Here is a 16,046-nt window from a genome sequence, read left to right on the forward strand (position 1 = left end):
TCAGCGTCAGGAAGCGGAAATGAACTCCCACACAGTTGTCGTTAAAGGCCTAACATTCAGTCTTAATTTGGGGGGGGGGGTTAGACACATTTTCTCATATGAGCTTTACTTTAAGTTCACCCAATGAGATAATAATTGCTATATATTCTAAATTTGGCAGCCCCTCTGATAGAAACATTTCTTCAGCAGAGGCACATTTGTTCTGCGTGGCGACGCCAGCAGAAAGCTGCACAGCAACAACAGCCCTCGTACTTTTCATATCGTGCAGTATACTTGGATGAAATGTGACAGAGGCCACTTATTATAACAACTCCACTAAACAATTACCAGCCAATTTGCAGCTCCATGTGGTGTCTTCCACCCATTGGGTCGGTGCTGTTGCGTCTTGGTTCCACCTCGAAACCTCTCTTCACCGTGTCATTTCCAGACAGGGAAGCTATTTTCTGTGAAAAATATCTCTTATAAACAGACTGTGTGTTTACTTCTCAGCACCAGCAGACAGACACGAGTTGTTGTTGATTAAAAATAGATTTTAAACTATAAAATATTAAAGAATACTGTCCAGGTGGCCACAAACAAGATTACAAATGAATGTTACTGTTCAGTGGGTGTGTAAATATACACTTGCACACCAGTTGTGTGTCGCACTGCCAGTTTCAGTCCCATCGATTCAACTTTCACTGTTTGAGACACCGAGCCGCACCTGTCAGGGTGCTGTGGTAAAACACGGTCTGACCTGCGGCCTCAGCTCTCGCCCTGACTCCAAATGTCAGGGTATATGGCGTGGGAGGAGTTCAGGTGAATTGAAGGTAAGACCTGCTTCTAAATTACACAAATGTTCACTTTTAATATTGTATTCTCTTCACTGTATAGTATTCTGAGTGGATGTGGTAATGTAAAGTGATCTGGTGGAGCATCCGATATGCGCAGAATTTTACAGAAGAACGTAGGAGCAAGACATAGGGGGGGAAATGAGAAGAGAGAGATCTATTTATTTTTCCATTTTGGGAAAGAATTTAAAGAGCCCGAACCTGTCGTATGCAACAGAAAATGCATCATGTTATAAAAGTTACTCATAACATTTGATCAGTTGATGCCAGCAACTTACGGTTTGTTTTGACGGGAAGCTAACAGTTGCGCCATCCCAGGCAGGGGCTTCTGTTGCGATCGTGGCCCTTTCAGGAGACTTGTAGTGCGGCATGAAACTTCAGTGTCTTCTCAGAGACTTTGTACAAGATGTCCATGATGATAAATCCAACACTGAATGACCTCAACGATCATTTTTCTCCTGTTTTTTAAGACGTGAAAGGCTACTGTTGTTGTTAGCGGACTCCTAGCTGTCCATTTTGGATCCTTGACCAATCAGAGGCGTTGTTACAGACTTGTACCAATCAGACGCTGTGTTGTCAAATGGTCCAAAAAAACTACGATTTTTCACTGAAAACAGGAACTCTCACTCCTCCTGTTTACTCCTACTACTACTGCTACTGACAAAGGACCACACAAACTTGAAAGCGGTGGCTGTATTGGAGCAAACTGAAGGAGCTAGTTTTGGACAAATCGTTGGTTGCACCAACACTCCCAAGGATGTAACACTGTGGCATCTCACACAGCTGTCAGTCGCTCCTCTAATGTGGATTTGATGGACCAGAGGAGGTGACTTAATCCCATCAAACACCAAAAAAGTAGATCATATTACTTCAGTCCTCAGATTTTTACACTGGCTTCCTGTTTGTCAAAGATTTGATTTCAAAATATTACTGTTGGTTTACAAAGCACTAAACGGTTTAGGGGCCAAAATACATTTCTGATCTTCTGCTTTGCTACGAACCATCCAGACGTCTCAGTTCATCTGGGACAGGTCTGCTTTCTGTCCCCAGTCAAAACTAAACATGGGGAGGCAGCGATCAGTTTCTATGCTCCACATATCCAGAACAAACTCCCAGAAAACTGCATGACAGCTGCAACTCTGTTCTTTTAAATCAAGACTGAAGACTTTTCTGTTTGCTGCTGCCTTTAAGTAAATAAACTATCTATGCACTTCCGCCACCCCCCATGTAAATGCTTACTTACTTTTTTCCCCTCTCACTATGCTGCATCTCATCATTATTGTGATCACTTAAGTTTCCACTTCATCTTACAGCTGAAGGGCGCAAGCTTGATAAATATGTCAGAATTAATAATTGACGTGAGTCCAGTGCTCTACACTTATTAGCGGCAGTCATTAGCAACTGCTTCCAAAGGGACCGGATTATTACAATAACAATATAGAGAGATATTTTTTTCAGCAGTGTGTATTTACCAAGGGCAGATTTGCGTAACGAGTGTGTATGTATTAATATATATATATATATATATATATATATATATATATATATATATATGTGTGTGTGTGTATAATTTTTTTTTGGACAAGATACACATTACATTATTGGAGTTGCAGATATGTTTTAATTAACTCACTAGACTGATGCTGTGCAAAGTGCCTGTGTGATATATGATTCATTGTGAGATCTGTTGAGATTAAGAATGATTGAATGTTGCATGTACTTGGACCCTTGACATTTTTTTTAATGAATGTACTCGCTGCACTGGCGCCGTATGTTTAACTCCAGGCAGCAGACGTACTGACAGTTACAGTACGTCTGAGATTGGTTGTTTTTTAAAACTCACTGTAATTGTTAGTAGGAATTTCTGCTTCTGAATTCAAATTGCCTTTGTTGCACAGAGATGCCCGTCTGAGGAATACCATAAACAGTGCCTTACGAGATTTCTCAAATTTTTTTTATATCAATTGCGTTTATCGTTTACATTAACTGACAGCCCAATGTGCCAACTTCTGCTCATAAACACAATGCCATGTTGAAGACCGGAGTTTGTAGCTCGTGAGTCTGGCATGTTTACACACAGTGCAAGGATTTTTAGTCTTTAAACTATCAAATTCCCCATTCGCCAAATATTGTATTCATTTATGCTGCGCCCACCTATTGACAGCCGCAAATCCTCCAGCCCACTTCTTTATAAAGCTTGAAAGCGGTTAAGGTAACCACAAAGTACATCAAAAATCCTCATTGCTGTTCCGTAAATCTGTCACCCTGTCCTCTCTCTCTCCCAGTCTGTCCCCTGTCCCCCCCCCCACAGACATCTGCATGGTCTGGCAGTCAATTATATCCCCCTTCACTGCATGGAAGGCAGCAGAGACCCGTATCTTTATCTGATCTTTATCCTTTTCCCAGCAGCAGGAATGGCGGAGCTGTCAGCTTAAACCTTCAGTTAACCTCCCTCTAACCCACGAGAGTCAACTGCCACCGCGGCAGAGTGTCGAGGGCGACGCCGACTGGTTCAGTGCGTCATGCGGCCTCATCGCACATGCTGGATAGTCAGTCAAATTGAAGACTGCATGACGTGCGAGCAGCTATTAAGAGTTGTTTATTCATTAGGAATGACAAACAAAAAGCCAAATCGTCAAGGAAATCTTATTCGACAAAATGCTTTTTTAAAATGTGAATCAGCAGAAGAGGATGCAATTTGGTAATTTTTTTCCCCCTGTAGTAAGTAGTCAGTGACGTTGGCTGTCCCTCTGGTTTATGCTGCAGTGTCAATGAGTCCAGGGGACATTAGTCATTTGCTGACCTGCTATCAGGCCACAGGAAGTCGGATGCACACGGGGAATCAGTTATAGTCGATAGTCTGCCACCATCCATCCTAACATTTCTTTATGTAAATTCCTCTTGACCTCTTATCCAGCTCCCTTCGCTCTTCAGGCACCTAACCATTTCTGCTCTGATCAATACCCGAGTTTAACGGGAGCGGTCCTCCTTGATGTGAGACCAGGGGCACGATACCCAAGGCACAACATCAACACTTGTCTTTCTTTTTTTCTTTTAATCCTCCCGCGCCTCTTTTGAACATGCTTGAAAGACGTGACTTCGGCGACGGGTAACGATTTCGGTCTCAAGGTCTCCGCAGCATCACAGTTCATCCTCTAACTGCACTGGAAAGAGTGAGATAGAGTTTTGATTGCCTCGGGCAAGTCAGTCCAGTGATCAATCCCTCTCCTATCTTTCCGATTTATCTGTCCTACTCCTTTCTCTCCCTAAGTACCCGTCTCCTGAGGATGTCCAGTTTATCACCGGCCACAGCCTCTCTCAGGGCGCTGAAGAAGCCCTGATAGTGGGCTGTGTTGTGGATCGTGAGCAGGACTCCGGCCAGCAGCTCATTGGTCACCAGCAGGTGGTGCAGGTACGCCCTCTGGTGGTTCTTGCAGCAGTAGCAGCCACACCCCTCCACCAGGGGCCTGAAGTCATCATGGTACCTGCATAGAGGTATAAGAAGTATAGGTTGAGTTCATGGACGGGCGTGCTAAATGTAAATCAAGCGCATAACAAATGCATGAAACCACAGATTCTGCTGCTCATGAAACCCTTTACAGTCTAAAAAAAACTTGCCACAAACCTCTTATCTTTGAGATTCATCTCAAAGGATGTCATCCGTGTTTGATCGTCAAGACTGACATCTCCGTTGTGTTGCGTCTCCCCTGCTGTGTCCCTCTCATCTTCGTTAAGCTCCAGCACTGCAACATAAATTCAGGCCATTAATCCATCCACAAACTATTCACACCATAATCTCATCCTTTGGCAGAAATAAGTCCCCATGTTCAGAACTGTCACGCCGTGTCGGACCGGCAGCAAATATCAAACACCAACACATACCAGTAGCACTCTGCAACAACAATATAATTACTTCCTGGCTATGTTCTGACTACCAACGCTCGTCTTAGACAGACGGGGTGTTCACTGGCTTCACTTAATCGGATGAGAATAGAGAAAAAAGCAAGAGAGCTGATGAAGAGCTGTCTTTAATGGGGGGTGGGGGGGTTGATGGGAGGAAGATGGCAAAGGGAGGAAGGAGGAAAATGGTCCATTAAACATAGAGATTAAAAGGCAACCACAATTGAGCAAAATGGGATTAGAGGAAAGTGAATTGGGTGAAACAGGGGAGCAATAAAGAAAGAAAGAATATTTTGGAGGGGGGGTTCTCTATGGAGCTTGAGGAGGAGCTGATAAGAAATGAGGACAAAAGGGACTAAATGAGGCTTGACCAGAACTAAGGAGATGTAAAGGAGGGAGAAGTATCTCACGCTGAAGAACAACTCTGCTTTACGAAGGCCGAGAGCACAAACACAACTGAAGGTTAGAAGAAAAAAGAAATAGTAATGTAACCGGCTTTCTTCTTCTTCAGCTTCCTTGTGTATTTGAACTAATAGGCTATATACCAAATCAATCTTTAATTAAAAACATTTCATATTTTAACAATGATAACCAGTTAATCATATCAAATTAATTGAATTGAATTCGGGTCAGAGACTGTAGAGGTGACAGTTACTGCTTCTCAACTAATTGGCTTTTCAGCAATGGTGATTTATCTGGTGATGCTTATTTTTTTCTCCAATTTTACATTTGACAACTAAAAAAAAAGTTGGTGGTTTAAGTGCACTAAATGGAGATAAGAAGGACTGAATGTTGAAAAAGGAAGAGAGCGATAGAAGAAAACGTGCGAGGGAAAGATGGAAGGAACGAAGGAAAGGCTGAAAAGAACTAACGGTCCGTCGTGTCAGAAAGGACATTATATGGGGATGTGTGGGTGTTGACCTATGCCCACCCCCTTCCAACCCCAATGGGCCTTATAATTGGCTGAGGGGGAATTAGAATTTCTCTTCAGATCTGACACCATCACTGCTCTCACCTCCGCTGAACTCCATTACGCTCCCTGTGCAGAATCGATTAGTGCCGCCTGATGCCCGATGACGCCAGATACCAGACTTCACTCCACCTGACTGAGACCAGTTTAACGCAACTTTTTAATGAAGCACAGAAGTCAACGGCGGGCTGAGTCGATGCATTTCCCACAGCACTTGTCATAACACTTCTATTGCTTTCCACTCGGGACAGCAATTCCCAACCAAGGGCCCGGATTTAATCGTTGCCCTAAAAGGATGGGGTGACACGCCATTGATTTCATTTCACCAGCAGAATATCTCCACACCCAATTATTTCCACCAATCCGGGGAGAGGTAATACGCACAAGGCCCCGCAAAGCACACACACACACACACACACACACACATATTGCTGGCTGTTGGATCCGTGGCGGATTTTAATGCTTATTAAATATCCTTGTTGGCCCGAGCGACAGGACCACCACGTGCATACACAGACACACGCTTGTTTTCTATTAATAATTTGAAAACTTGCTCACGCAGCAGTCACACTTTGCCTTTTCACTCATCAAATTAAAAACAGATGAAAGTGTTGATCATTTACTAAAGACACTCTGCTTTACACTGTACCACTAGAGTCTGATTAAAGACTGGAGGAAACTCTCCACTGTGAGACGACGGCCTCTTTATCTGTATATAGGAACCAGGAACATTGACTCTGTAATCATTTCTAACTCAACATCACAGGCTCCTCCTATGGAAATTAACCCACAAGGGTAATTATTGCACATCTGCATAGAGCTTTTATCAGAAAACCACAACTCTGTAGTATTCATACTTACAGTACGTGCTCATGAGAGTATTTACACCAACAAATCTTTTCTCATCGCTTTGTCCATAACTCTTTGAACGCACAGAAACAATGCTAAGCAAACGAAATTGCATAGTGACATGTCACTTTGCTCTGGGCACATATCGCAAGCTCCTCAAGAAGAATAAAGTCGTTTTGTGGCGTTGGGCAAGGTCGCTTTTCCTGAAATGTCACTCTGTTTGATTAGAGCTAAAGTGTGAAAATGAGCATCGAAGGGGTGGTAAATTTCTAAATCTCCCCTTTTAGCCCTTTAAAATGTGACAATAAGGATAAATATGCTTTGGTTTAAATGTGACATTTCTCAAAATACAATTGCCCTTACATCATTGCTGAGAGGAATAGTAAAGCTGTTCCTCCAGAATAGAGGGGCCATGCAAGAAATTAATTATGTATTCATTTATAATGGGGGAGTGAGGTTAATGCAACTTAAATGGGCGTCTAGCAGCAGTTAACAAGCCTCATCTACATCTCCTCATTTCAAATATGTATGCATCCACTGGAGTTCAAGAGAAAGGAAATGAATATGAAATTATCAACAGCAAAAAGTGTTGTTTTTTGTTTTGTTATTTTACTAATGGATTTAATGCTGAGGGACCCCATTGTATAAATTAATAATAATACCTGTAACCACAACAGAACTGTCTTGCATATTGATTTACCTCGTGAATACTGTAACTTGAAATCAAAAAGAGTAACAAAAAGAAACAAAGAAGTAACAAAACTACTCTTCCATACAGCTATCCACCACACCTGCAGGGAGCGCTCTACCTGCGCGCTCCGGATCCAGGGAGATGTTGAAACTGAAGCAGAGGGCACAGCCTCGCTCCGTCACCTGGAACGGGAAGAAGCTCTCGAACAGGTCCACGCCAACCTCCACGCAGGCCAGCACCTCGTCGGGCCGTCCCACGCCCTGCAACAGTCTGAGAATCATGGACAAACACACGTTCAACAAAGCCACATGCACACAGAGCCTTGAGTTAATTAAATAAATCATAAATTTTCAAGTAACACACACAAACACCAGCAGCCGCTCTCTTCTCTAGAAGAGCACGGACACCCCCTTTTATGTTTGTGTGTTTCAGTCAACTGGTTCCATCTGACTCTCTCTACAGGCGGTAAAGTCATGCCCAATTTGGTATTCGGTAATGACTCCACTCCATTTTCGAGCAGGAAGTAGCATTTATAGACGAAGCAGGGGGGACGGCGTCCCACGGTAATCTGAGGTCACCCTGCTAACAAACTGTAATCCAGCTCCTGAAGACAGGCTTGGAGCGCTCATGTGGAGCAGTCTCTGTCCGAAAAGGAGGCTCTGAGGAAAGTTTTATAAAAGTGGGAGAATCAACCAGCAACTTCTTGGGTAAGTTTGTCCTGGGGAATTTATTTTGTGAGAATTTGGGCTTTTTGCAATGGTTTCAAAAGGAGCAATTTATAACGTGCCAAACGGCTCTCGCAGGAAATTAAAATCATCTCAGGGTTTCTGTTCTATTCATGAGGTTAGACGTGGGGCTGCAACTAGCAATAATGTCCTTAGATTAATTGTTCCTTTATTATTTTTTAACAATTATTATTTGTTTTGTTTATCTGAAATGCGAGACAAGTGGCATAGTAGTGTGTCTAATCTCCCGGAGCCCAAGATAAGATCCTTACATCTGTCTGTTTTTTCAGTTTGCCAGAGTTTTGATTTTGAAACAATGTGTGCTTTCCTTGTTGTTATCTGTCACAAAATCACAAAATAATCCTCCTAGCATGATGCTTTGTGATTTTGCTGGTCTTTTTGATTAAGGTGTGTTTTAGCCAGGATAGGTGTTGTAAATGTTCTATTTATATGTGTGTTTTCAGCACAAACCAAAATTACAGGAGAAATGTAAAGTGAACATTGACAGTAGCAACATGAACAACATCTAACCGACCAAGACACTATCCTGTGTGGCTGCACAGAGATCGTGACTGCTGACAGACTGAGGAGAGTTTGGGTGAGCGCAGCAGAGCTGTAATCAGTCAAGGAGGATAAGGAATTGATTGAGCAGGACTCACCAACAGGGCCCACTCAGCCACTAAATCACAATGTTTTGCACATTAATGGCTGTGACAGTATCGGTAAGTGAACTTTATGTCTATCTATCTATCTACCAAAACAAAAATGAATCAGTGCATTTTTTCTAATCCTTTTAGCCACTTTGAGAAAAAAATACACTTCTCTGCTTTCAGCTACATGAGGTTTCACATAATCACATTGTCATTATAGAGTGAATGAATCATCAGAATTAATGCATTGTTAATTTAAGTCAGTAAGAAGATACCTCAACTTCTTAGGATACATTTGTGAAACCACTTCTATGTCATCAGGATTTAAAAATGTTCCACCACTGACTCAGTGTGGTGTACATGTTTATGGTTATAAAACAGGTAGCTCAATTCAAGCGATCTGATTGGTTCATTGCCGTGATATAATGGGCAAAATGAACGGCTATGACGTTGAATCCGTTTGCACAGGTCCTAATCACTCCCTGACTGAGGAAGTAATGGTTACAAAGTAACAGTTGTCTGTAGTTTGTCAGCCGTGCGGCTGCAGCTAACAGCAACAAACAGAAAAAGGTACCTGTGTAAAACCAAAAATTATTATGGAGTCGCTTCAGCAGCTAGCAAACCTAGCTACCGCCTCGTAGCCCTCTGTCTGAGGAACGCTATAGTGTGTTGCATAGCAATTATTTTCATTTCGCCATACTTATAACCATTTTACTTGGCAGAATATCTCCAGATGATTGATTTTGGAGCTAATCGGTCGTGGAGGGTCCGGTGGACAACGACACATGCACACAGTGTGCTATTAGAGAGCACGACCGGTGTCAAGCTGAGGCTTGCCTGCCTCTTGCCTGCCTCTGCAGTGTTTTACATTCATTACGTAGACTTCCGGCGTAGTTTAATTTATCCCACTACCGTTTCATAATGATCCAAAAATGTTCAATACTTATCATAATAACATAGATGATCTCCGTTTTGCACCGTTGCTTCATAGTAGAGCTGTGTGCAGTGCTCTTTGTCCCGCTTTCGCTCGCTCTCTCTCTCTCTTCTCCCTCTCTGCATTTGAGTCCCATTAAAGCATCCATAAAGTTGATACTTTCCTCAGCAGGCAGAATTCAGCATAAACTCAGTAGATATTGCTTTCGCTGTTCGCGTTCACGCGACAAGCATACACTTGCTGTGCATCTGTTCTGCATGATAGCGTACTTCCTGCCTGTTCACATGGTATCATTATATAAAGAAGTTAGCTTTGCCTGACTGGGGTATATACAACACATGTTTTGGGTACACATATCCACGGCCTTTGATGGTTTTCATTGCCTTTGCTGTTATTGTTGTTCCTTTGCTTTGATTGTACCCATGTAAAGGAGGGTACAAGCAAAGCTTATATTTAACTGGTGGATAAATCAAGCCAAACATTTGAAAATTTTTTCTTATTGATGTAAAGATAATGAATAAGAGTGCAAAAACAGAGGGCACTGTATGTTTTTCTACTCACCCACTATTCTCTTTTTGTTTGGTTCTAGTTGATTGCCTGTCCTCACTGACTACTTTTCAATTACACACTGGGGAAGAGTGTGTGATTGGTAGGAAAACAATCTTAATCAATACACATATTTCTCATGCAGTCACAAGAAGTGCTGACCTGGGTTTTTCCTCAGGCAGCTCTTTGGTCACAGCAGCGATGAGCTGGGTCCTCAGGGCCTGGTCCATGGAGCCCGTCTGGAGGCCGTCCAGGCAGAATCCTGCCACGGGCCTCTTGGCCGTCTCCCTGGCTGAGCGCACCCTTTCTTCCGGGATGTCTCCTCCCTCCACCACCCCGAACACCTCCACTCCCTCCAACTCCTAACAATGACAGACAAGTTGGTTACTTAAGCAGCTGACAGAGAGATCCTACAAGATAGAAAAAAGAAGATGGAGGAGAATGAGATTTACTGCTGAGGCCTTGCTTGACTGCAATCGAGTGCAGTCAAGCGGCTCGCTCAGTTCAGTGTTGATGTCAAGATTTACCTCCAGTGCACTCACTCTTAGTTTTGTTTGGCTGTTTGCAGAACATCATTCGACATTAGTGTCCCAAAGGCAATTTATTTCTTAGATCTCAGCAAAAAAAACACACAAATGCAGCATTTATCAACAGAGGTCGCGAAATACTCACTATTTTTGAACTACAATCATCGCCTTGTGATTGTTTGCCTCCAGCTGCAGCTGTACAGACCCATGTATATACTTAGGAGTTTAATAAAAGGTATTCAGTGTATTTTGTCATAATGACCATATTCATTCTTGATTTAAGAAAAATGTGTGTTGTGAGGTGACAGTGACCTCATAGTTGAACACCAAAATTTCATCTCTTCATCTTCAAGTGAACATTTGTGCCAAATGTGAAGAAGTCCCCTCAAAGCGATCTTCAGATTATCGTATTGAAGAGACCAAAAACCCATTTTGTGCGGTCACAGTTGTGATGGAATTTTGACGCTGATTCAGGAAGGCAGGAATGTGGATTCCTTAAGCAGAAGTATTTATTATAAGAGTTCAATATTGAGGAGACTTCTGGTTCGCTACACAGATCAACAGGTGCACAGTGTATGGCGTCTCAAAACACGTCCGGTCTCTGTAGTTGTATTTAGCTCTGTCAGAGTAATGTCGTCATCTCGCCACAACTATAACACCCCGAGACATCCACTGTCTCAGGCTTGCGACAGATAGGATGACCTTGCATAGTGCATGAGAACACTCATTGTAGTTTCTTAGGAGAGGATAGGACAGAAAATTCCTCAACAACAGTGAACTTGGCCTTTGACCGCCAAAATGTAATCAGTTCATGTTTGAGTCGAGTTGAACCAAAAATGAAGGAATTCCCTCAGTGTTCTAGAGATACCGCAAGCGAAAGTGGGACTAAGGGATAGACACACAACCGGCGAACAGAATGCCTTCGGCTACGGTTGTCGCCAGGGAGGAGGCATAAATACACACAAAAGCTATAGTCGCGGGTACATGAATGCAAAAATAGGAGTTGTTTATGAAACAAACTTTGATGATGTGGATTCCCATTAACATGGCTGCAACTTCAGCATTCTGATTTGCCCTTCCACATCACTTGATCTGGATTTAAATATCTCGGTATTAATGTGACACATTTTTGTGTCTTTTGTCCTTTCTAATCCTGCCAACTTTACTCCACTCATGGCCAAGGACAAAAAGATTTTTCAGAGATGGGACAGTCTTTCTTTGATTGGAAGGAGTTAATGTTTTTAAATTAATGTTTTGCTGAAATTCCTCTATTTGTTTCAGTCAGTATAATGTTCATTGTTGAATAATTTGCAAAAACAGAATGAGGCTGTGGATAAGATAGGACTAGAGCAATAGAGTTAAAAATATAATCTCCCTCTATGCAGCGTTCCCCATTAATCACCTAGACTGTGGCGGCTGCCGTAGTCTAAATTCAAATTAAATGAATGGAGAATTGAACACTTATCATAATATGTATTATAGTAAGCCCTGTATCTGGATATATATCATATTCCATGACCCTTGCCAATACAAAGCACGAGTTTACAATGTAATGTCACCAATTTTTTTTTTTTTTTTACATTCAATGGAAAAATGAATGTAATGTAAAGACAATGGCAGTGTGTGTTCAGTGGCTGTTCAGTGTGTGTGTGTGTGTGTGTGTGTGTGTGTGCGTGTGTTTTTTACCTGTGAGTTTTGGTGCGCCAAAAGACACTCGTCCAAGTGTGCGAGAGTGCGATCCACAGACTTTCGAACACGTTTGCGGGAGGTGTTGTTCTGCCACGTCTCTCCGTCTGCCATGCTCTGGTACCAGTCTGGCTGCACGGCCTTCTGCAGAGCCATGAACTTGGCCACAGTCAGCTCTATCCGCCCTCCGCTGCCCCACACCGACACTGTCTGATAACAACCAAGAGCGGAGATTTTCACTCGCAAACACACCCGAGTAAAAAACAGCAGCTTTGGTGATGCTTCAGTTATACTCAGGGGTTTTTAACGTCTGACACTGCCAGAGCAGATTAAACGGAGATGACTGCAACTCCACCAAACATTACCTCTCCTTAAAAGATTGTGATCGGGAGGAATAATGTTGCCAAGAAGTCAGTCAGTTAGCTGATGATGGACATCAGAGACAATAATATCCTCAAACAGTGTATGTGATACTTAAATGTTCTTCCTGAGAGTTACATGACAAGATCATTACCAATCTCACAGCAACCAGTTAGCCATCTTAGCTTGGATATGGGAAAATGATTCCTAGGATTTTGCTATCAAACCTTTATGACAAAAAAATGTAATTGAGGCTTGATATGATTTAGTTAAACCATAAACTTTATCATAAATAACTATGAATAAAATTAAAACACAAATACAACCGAATACACAGAACTTGAATTAACACAATTTACATAATTTGTTTTACGTAAATAGGGACATATAAATGCAAAAGATATGTCTGCATTTTTTATTCAGTACAATAAAAGATTTAATATTGGTGAACATGAACGCTAATACCGATAAGTCTGTGAAAGGCTAATATCTCTCTACTAAAAACATAAGATCCCGTTTTCCTGTCTTCATAATGTCCCATAATGTTGAACTATTCATTAAAGCAAAAGTCTAATCTCACCTTGTTAGTAGTATAACCTGTCGGACAGGGGGCTGCGGAGTCGTGAAGTGAGCAGTACAACAAAGTATCATGAAGGCCTGCAAGGAACAAAACCCCAAAATCAATGTTGACACTCACACAAGACAAAACCTGACAAAGTAAAGCATAATGCTGGGCACAAAGCAAGATGACGGAGCAAGACATTTCATTACAACATTATGTGAGGACTCGAGGAGGAACGAGGTGTAGTGGCCTTATCAGCAAACACGGCCACAGCAGAGGATCAAACGGGGAGAAAACAAAAGGCTTCAAATGCCGTTATTATTTCCAATTATTCAATCACAACTCTTCCCATCTGGGACTTTTGAGACCCCACCGACTGTAAAAATTCCCTGACAGTCTACAACAAGTGACCAACAGTGATTACATTTCTAATTTAAACTATGCTTGCCTGAAGCAGGCTAAATCTTAGTACCACTGCCACTGATGTACAGCAAAGCCAATGAGCCCACTCTTGTAGAGCATATATTTAAATATCACTCAGAAAAGCACTGATTTTTTTAGTCAAGTTCATTGAACTCCACATACTGTATATTCAGTGCAATTTGCTCCAGTTTTCCCCATTAAAGCAAGTGGAAACGATGTCCGTGAACCCCGAGCTCTTCAGAATAAATGTGTGCATTGTGCATGCGGGACATTTCCATAAATCAACTTAAGTCACGCATAAGTCACGCCACGGTTTTGAGCAGAGGTTCCTCTGAAGTGGCTGTTATTTGAAAATGAATAATGGGGAGAGTTAAGCAAAAAGGTTAATTCAAATGAACCTGTCCCTTTCCTCCTCAAAGCATGCTAAGCTCTCCCTTGGAAAAGAACTGTTCAAATCCCATTTTATTTGTTCTTCTGACGGTGTGAAAGACAGCTGTGCATTAAATGATAACCAAAGCCACTTCAGTCAGCATAGACAGTCTGTACATAGCACATTTCGTTTAACTGTTTTTCAGCAGTGACGATTCCTATTCACCAGTCAATGAAATGGAAGGGAAAACTTTGAAAAAGATATTAACACCCAATACCTCTTTAGCTGAATGATTTCAAGTGTAATGTGTGTGTGGGTGTATTCACAAACTGCTGTTGGGGTTTTCTTATTAACACTTTGTCATTTGCAATAACACAGGTCGATATATCTGCTGATACATATTCCAATCCAAAGCTCAGTTTGGCTCTTTTAAACAAAAAACACTGTAAAAATACTTTTGTCAGTCAGACAAATCACAACATAAGAGTCTGTTAATAACACAATACCATTGCAGCGTAGAGCGGACAATGTTTTCATAAGATATATGCTGCAGTTTGACTTAAGTGGTTAGGTCCAAGTTAGAACTGATCAAGGGTTAAACGTTATTTGTCCTCATATCTGTTCCAGAGGTTGTTGGTTGTTCTTTTTACACATGAAAGAAAATGTTTAAACATTTGTGTATATTTTTGAATAAGACAGTAGTTTGATGCCTTTGTGCAAATAAAGCGATGCTGCATTATACAATCCTCGCTTGGTTTCCAGTACTAAATAAAGCTTTTAAGCTTTAATCAACACTGAATACATCTGAATACATTGTAATGGCACCGTGTCATCATAATTTATGTCTAATGCGTACTGTTTGATCTGCTTGACAGACTTGTCACCTTCCACTCTTGTTTTCTCCTGAATATGGAGAGAATTTGTGTGTGTTTGTGTGTGTGCGTGTTTCCGCGTCTGTGTGTGTGTGTGTGTGTGTGTGTGTGTGTGAGAATAAAAGTACCTGCAAACTTCCTGAATCCATCCTTAAACTCCTCCAACACCTCCTGGTGCTCTGCACTACGGGGGGAAATTATGGAGATGTAAGTTCGTTTTCAGAAAGGGTTAAAGAGAGTGTGTGTGTGTGTGTGTGTGTGTGTGTGTGTGTGTGTGTGTGTGAGTAATAGTAGTGAGTTAAACTTACATATTAGACAGGGTGACCTGGGTGACAGAGGGGAGGCTGCTCAGGGTGTGCAGCGTGTCCTGGGTGAGGTGGGGGACTGCGCCGAGGTGTGTGTACAGCAGACAACCCGGGACCTCCAAGGAGTGCTGCGCCGTCCTGCCGAGCCCCCTCAGGACACCCAGCCGACCCGTACCCCGAACCACCCGAGCCAGCTCCAGCTTCATCCTGCTGCCAGCCACACGCGCAGTCCAAATCGGACACTTAAACGACTACACTAAGTCCTTTGTGATTGATATGTCGCTTGAGTTTCAGAGCTCCCTGGTATGAGCTAACGTTAGCTACAAGCAGACTATACTATTGAAACACGTGAATTAGCCACGTAGCTAAGGAGAGTTGCACTAACGTGTCACGACTTTACGCAAGCTTTCGCCGAATTTGAGATGTTTAGTGCTCCTAAATTACATAATAAAAACGACGCATTTGCTCCCGCGCTGCCTTAAATGATACACCGTTTAAAGCCAAAAGCGTGTTTCTTTCACTTACAGTCGAAACTCACGGGTATGACAGGAACTACACGTCGCGGGATCATGTCGTCATTACCGGGCGCAGTGGCACTCTGAAAACTACAAAATAGCGTCGTGCCTTTTCAACAAACGCTCGGCACTACACTACATGTACACATTCAATAATGTTCCTGTTGAATTCACTTGTACTTTATTGAATATTCTCTCAATAGCTCATTTGTGGAGGCAAACACAGTTGCTATAGTTACCGGTGGGAGACGCCGGAACTAAGTCTTGTGGGATACGTAGTCCTGAAATGCTCAATTTGTGCGACAATTAGCAAAGAAATATGGTTAATTTA

At 42.2% G+C, this 16,046-nt stretch overlaps 1 protein-coding gene across 4 annotated transcripts; it reads right to left on the reverse strand.

Annotated features, from left to right (window-relative positions):
• Positions 1–3,413: 3,413 nt before the first annotated feature.
• Positions 3,414–15,887, reverse strand: qtrt2 (queuine tRNA-ribosyltransferase accessory subunit 2). Of its 4 annotated transcripts, none has more exons than XM_047329882.1 (9): positions 15,739–15,887; positions 15,204–15,410; positions 15,024–15,079; positions 13,249–13,325; positions 12,309–12,518; positions 10,258–10,457; positions 7,326–7,510; positions 4,456–4,573; positions 3,414–4,315 (listed from the first exon to the last, which is right to left on the reverse strand). In XM_047329882.1, exons 2-9 carry the CDS (start codon positions 15,404–15,406, stop codon positions 4,081–4,083), a joined length of 1,284 nt encoding a protein of 427 aa, XP_047185838.1. In that variant the 5' UTR covers positions 15,407–15,410; positions 15,739–15,887; the 3' UTR covers positions 3,414–4,080. The 4 variants fall into 4 exon arrangements, with proteins under 4 accessions (XP_047185838.1, XP_047185837.1, XP_047185839.1 ...); XM_047329881.1 differs by having other exon boundaries at positions 15,726–15,886; XM_047329883.1 differs by having other exon boundaries at positions 7,341–7,510; positions 15,204–15,885.
• Between the last annotated feature and the right edge of the window lie 159 nt (positions 15,888–16,046).

This window comes from Scophthalmus maximus, chromosome 21, assembly GCF_022379125.1.
Source record: "Scophthalmus maximus strain ysfricsl-2021 chromosome 21, ASM2237912v1, whole genome shotgun sequence".
Classification (NCBI taxonomy): domain Eukaryota; kingdom Metazoa; phylum Chordata; class Actinopteri; order Pleuronectiformes; family Scophthalmidae; genus Scophthalmus; species Scophthalmus maximus.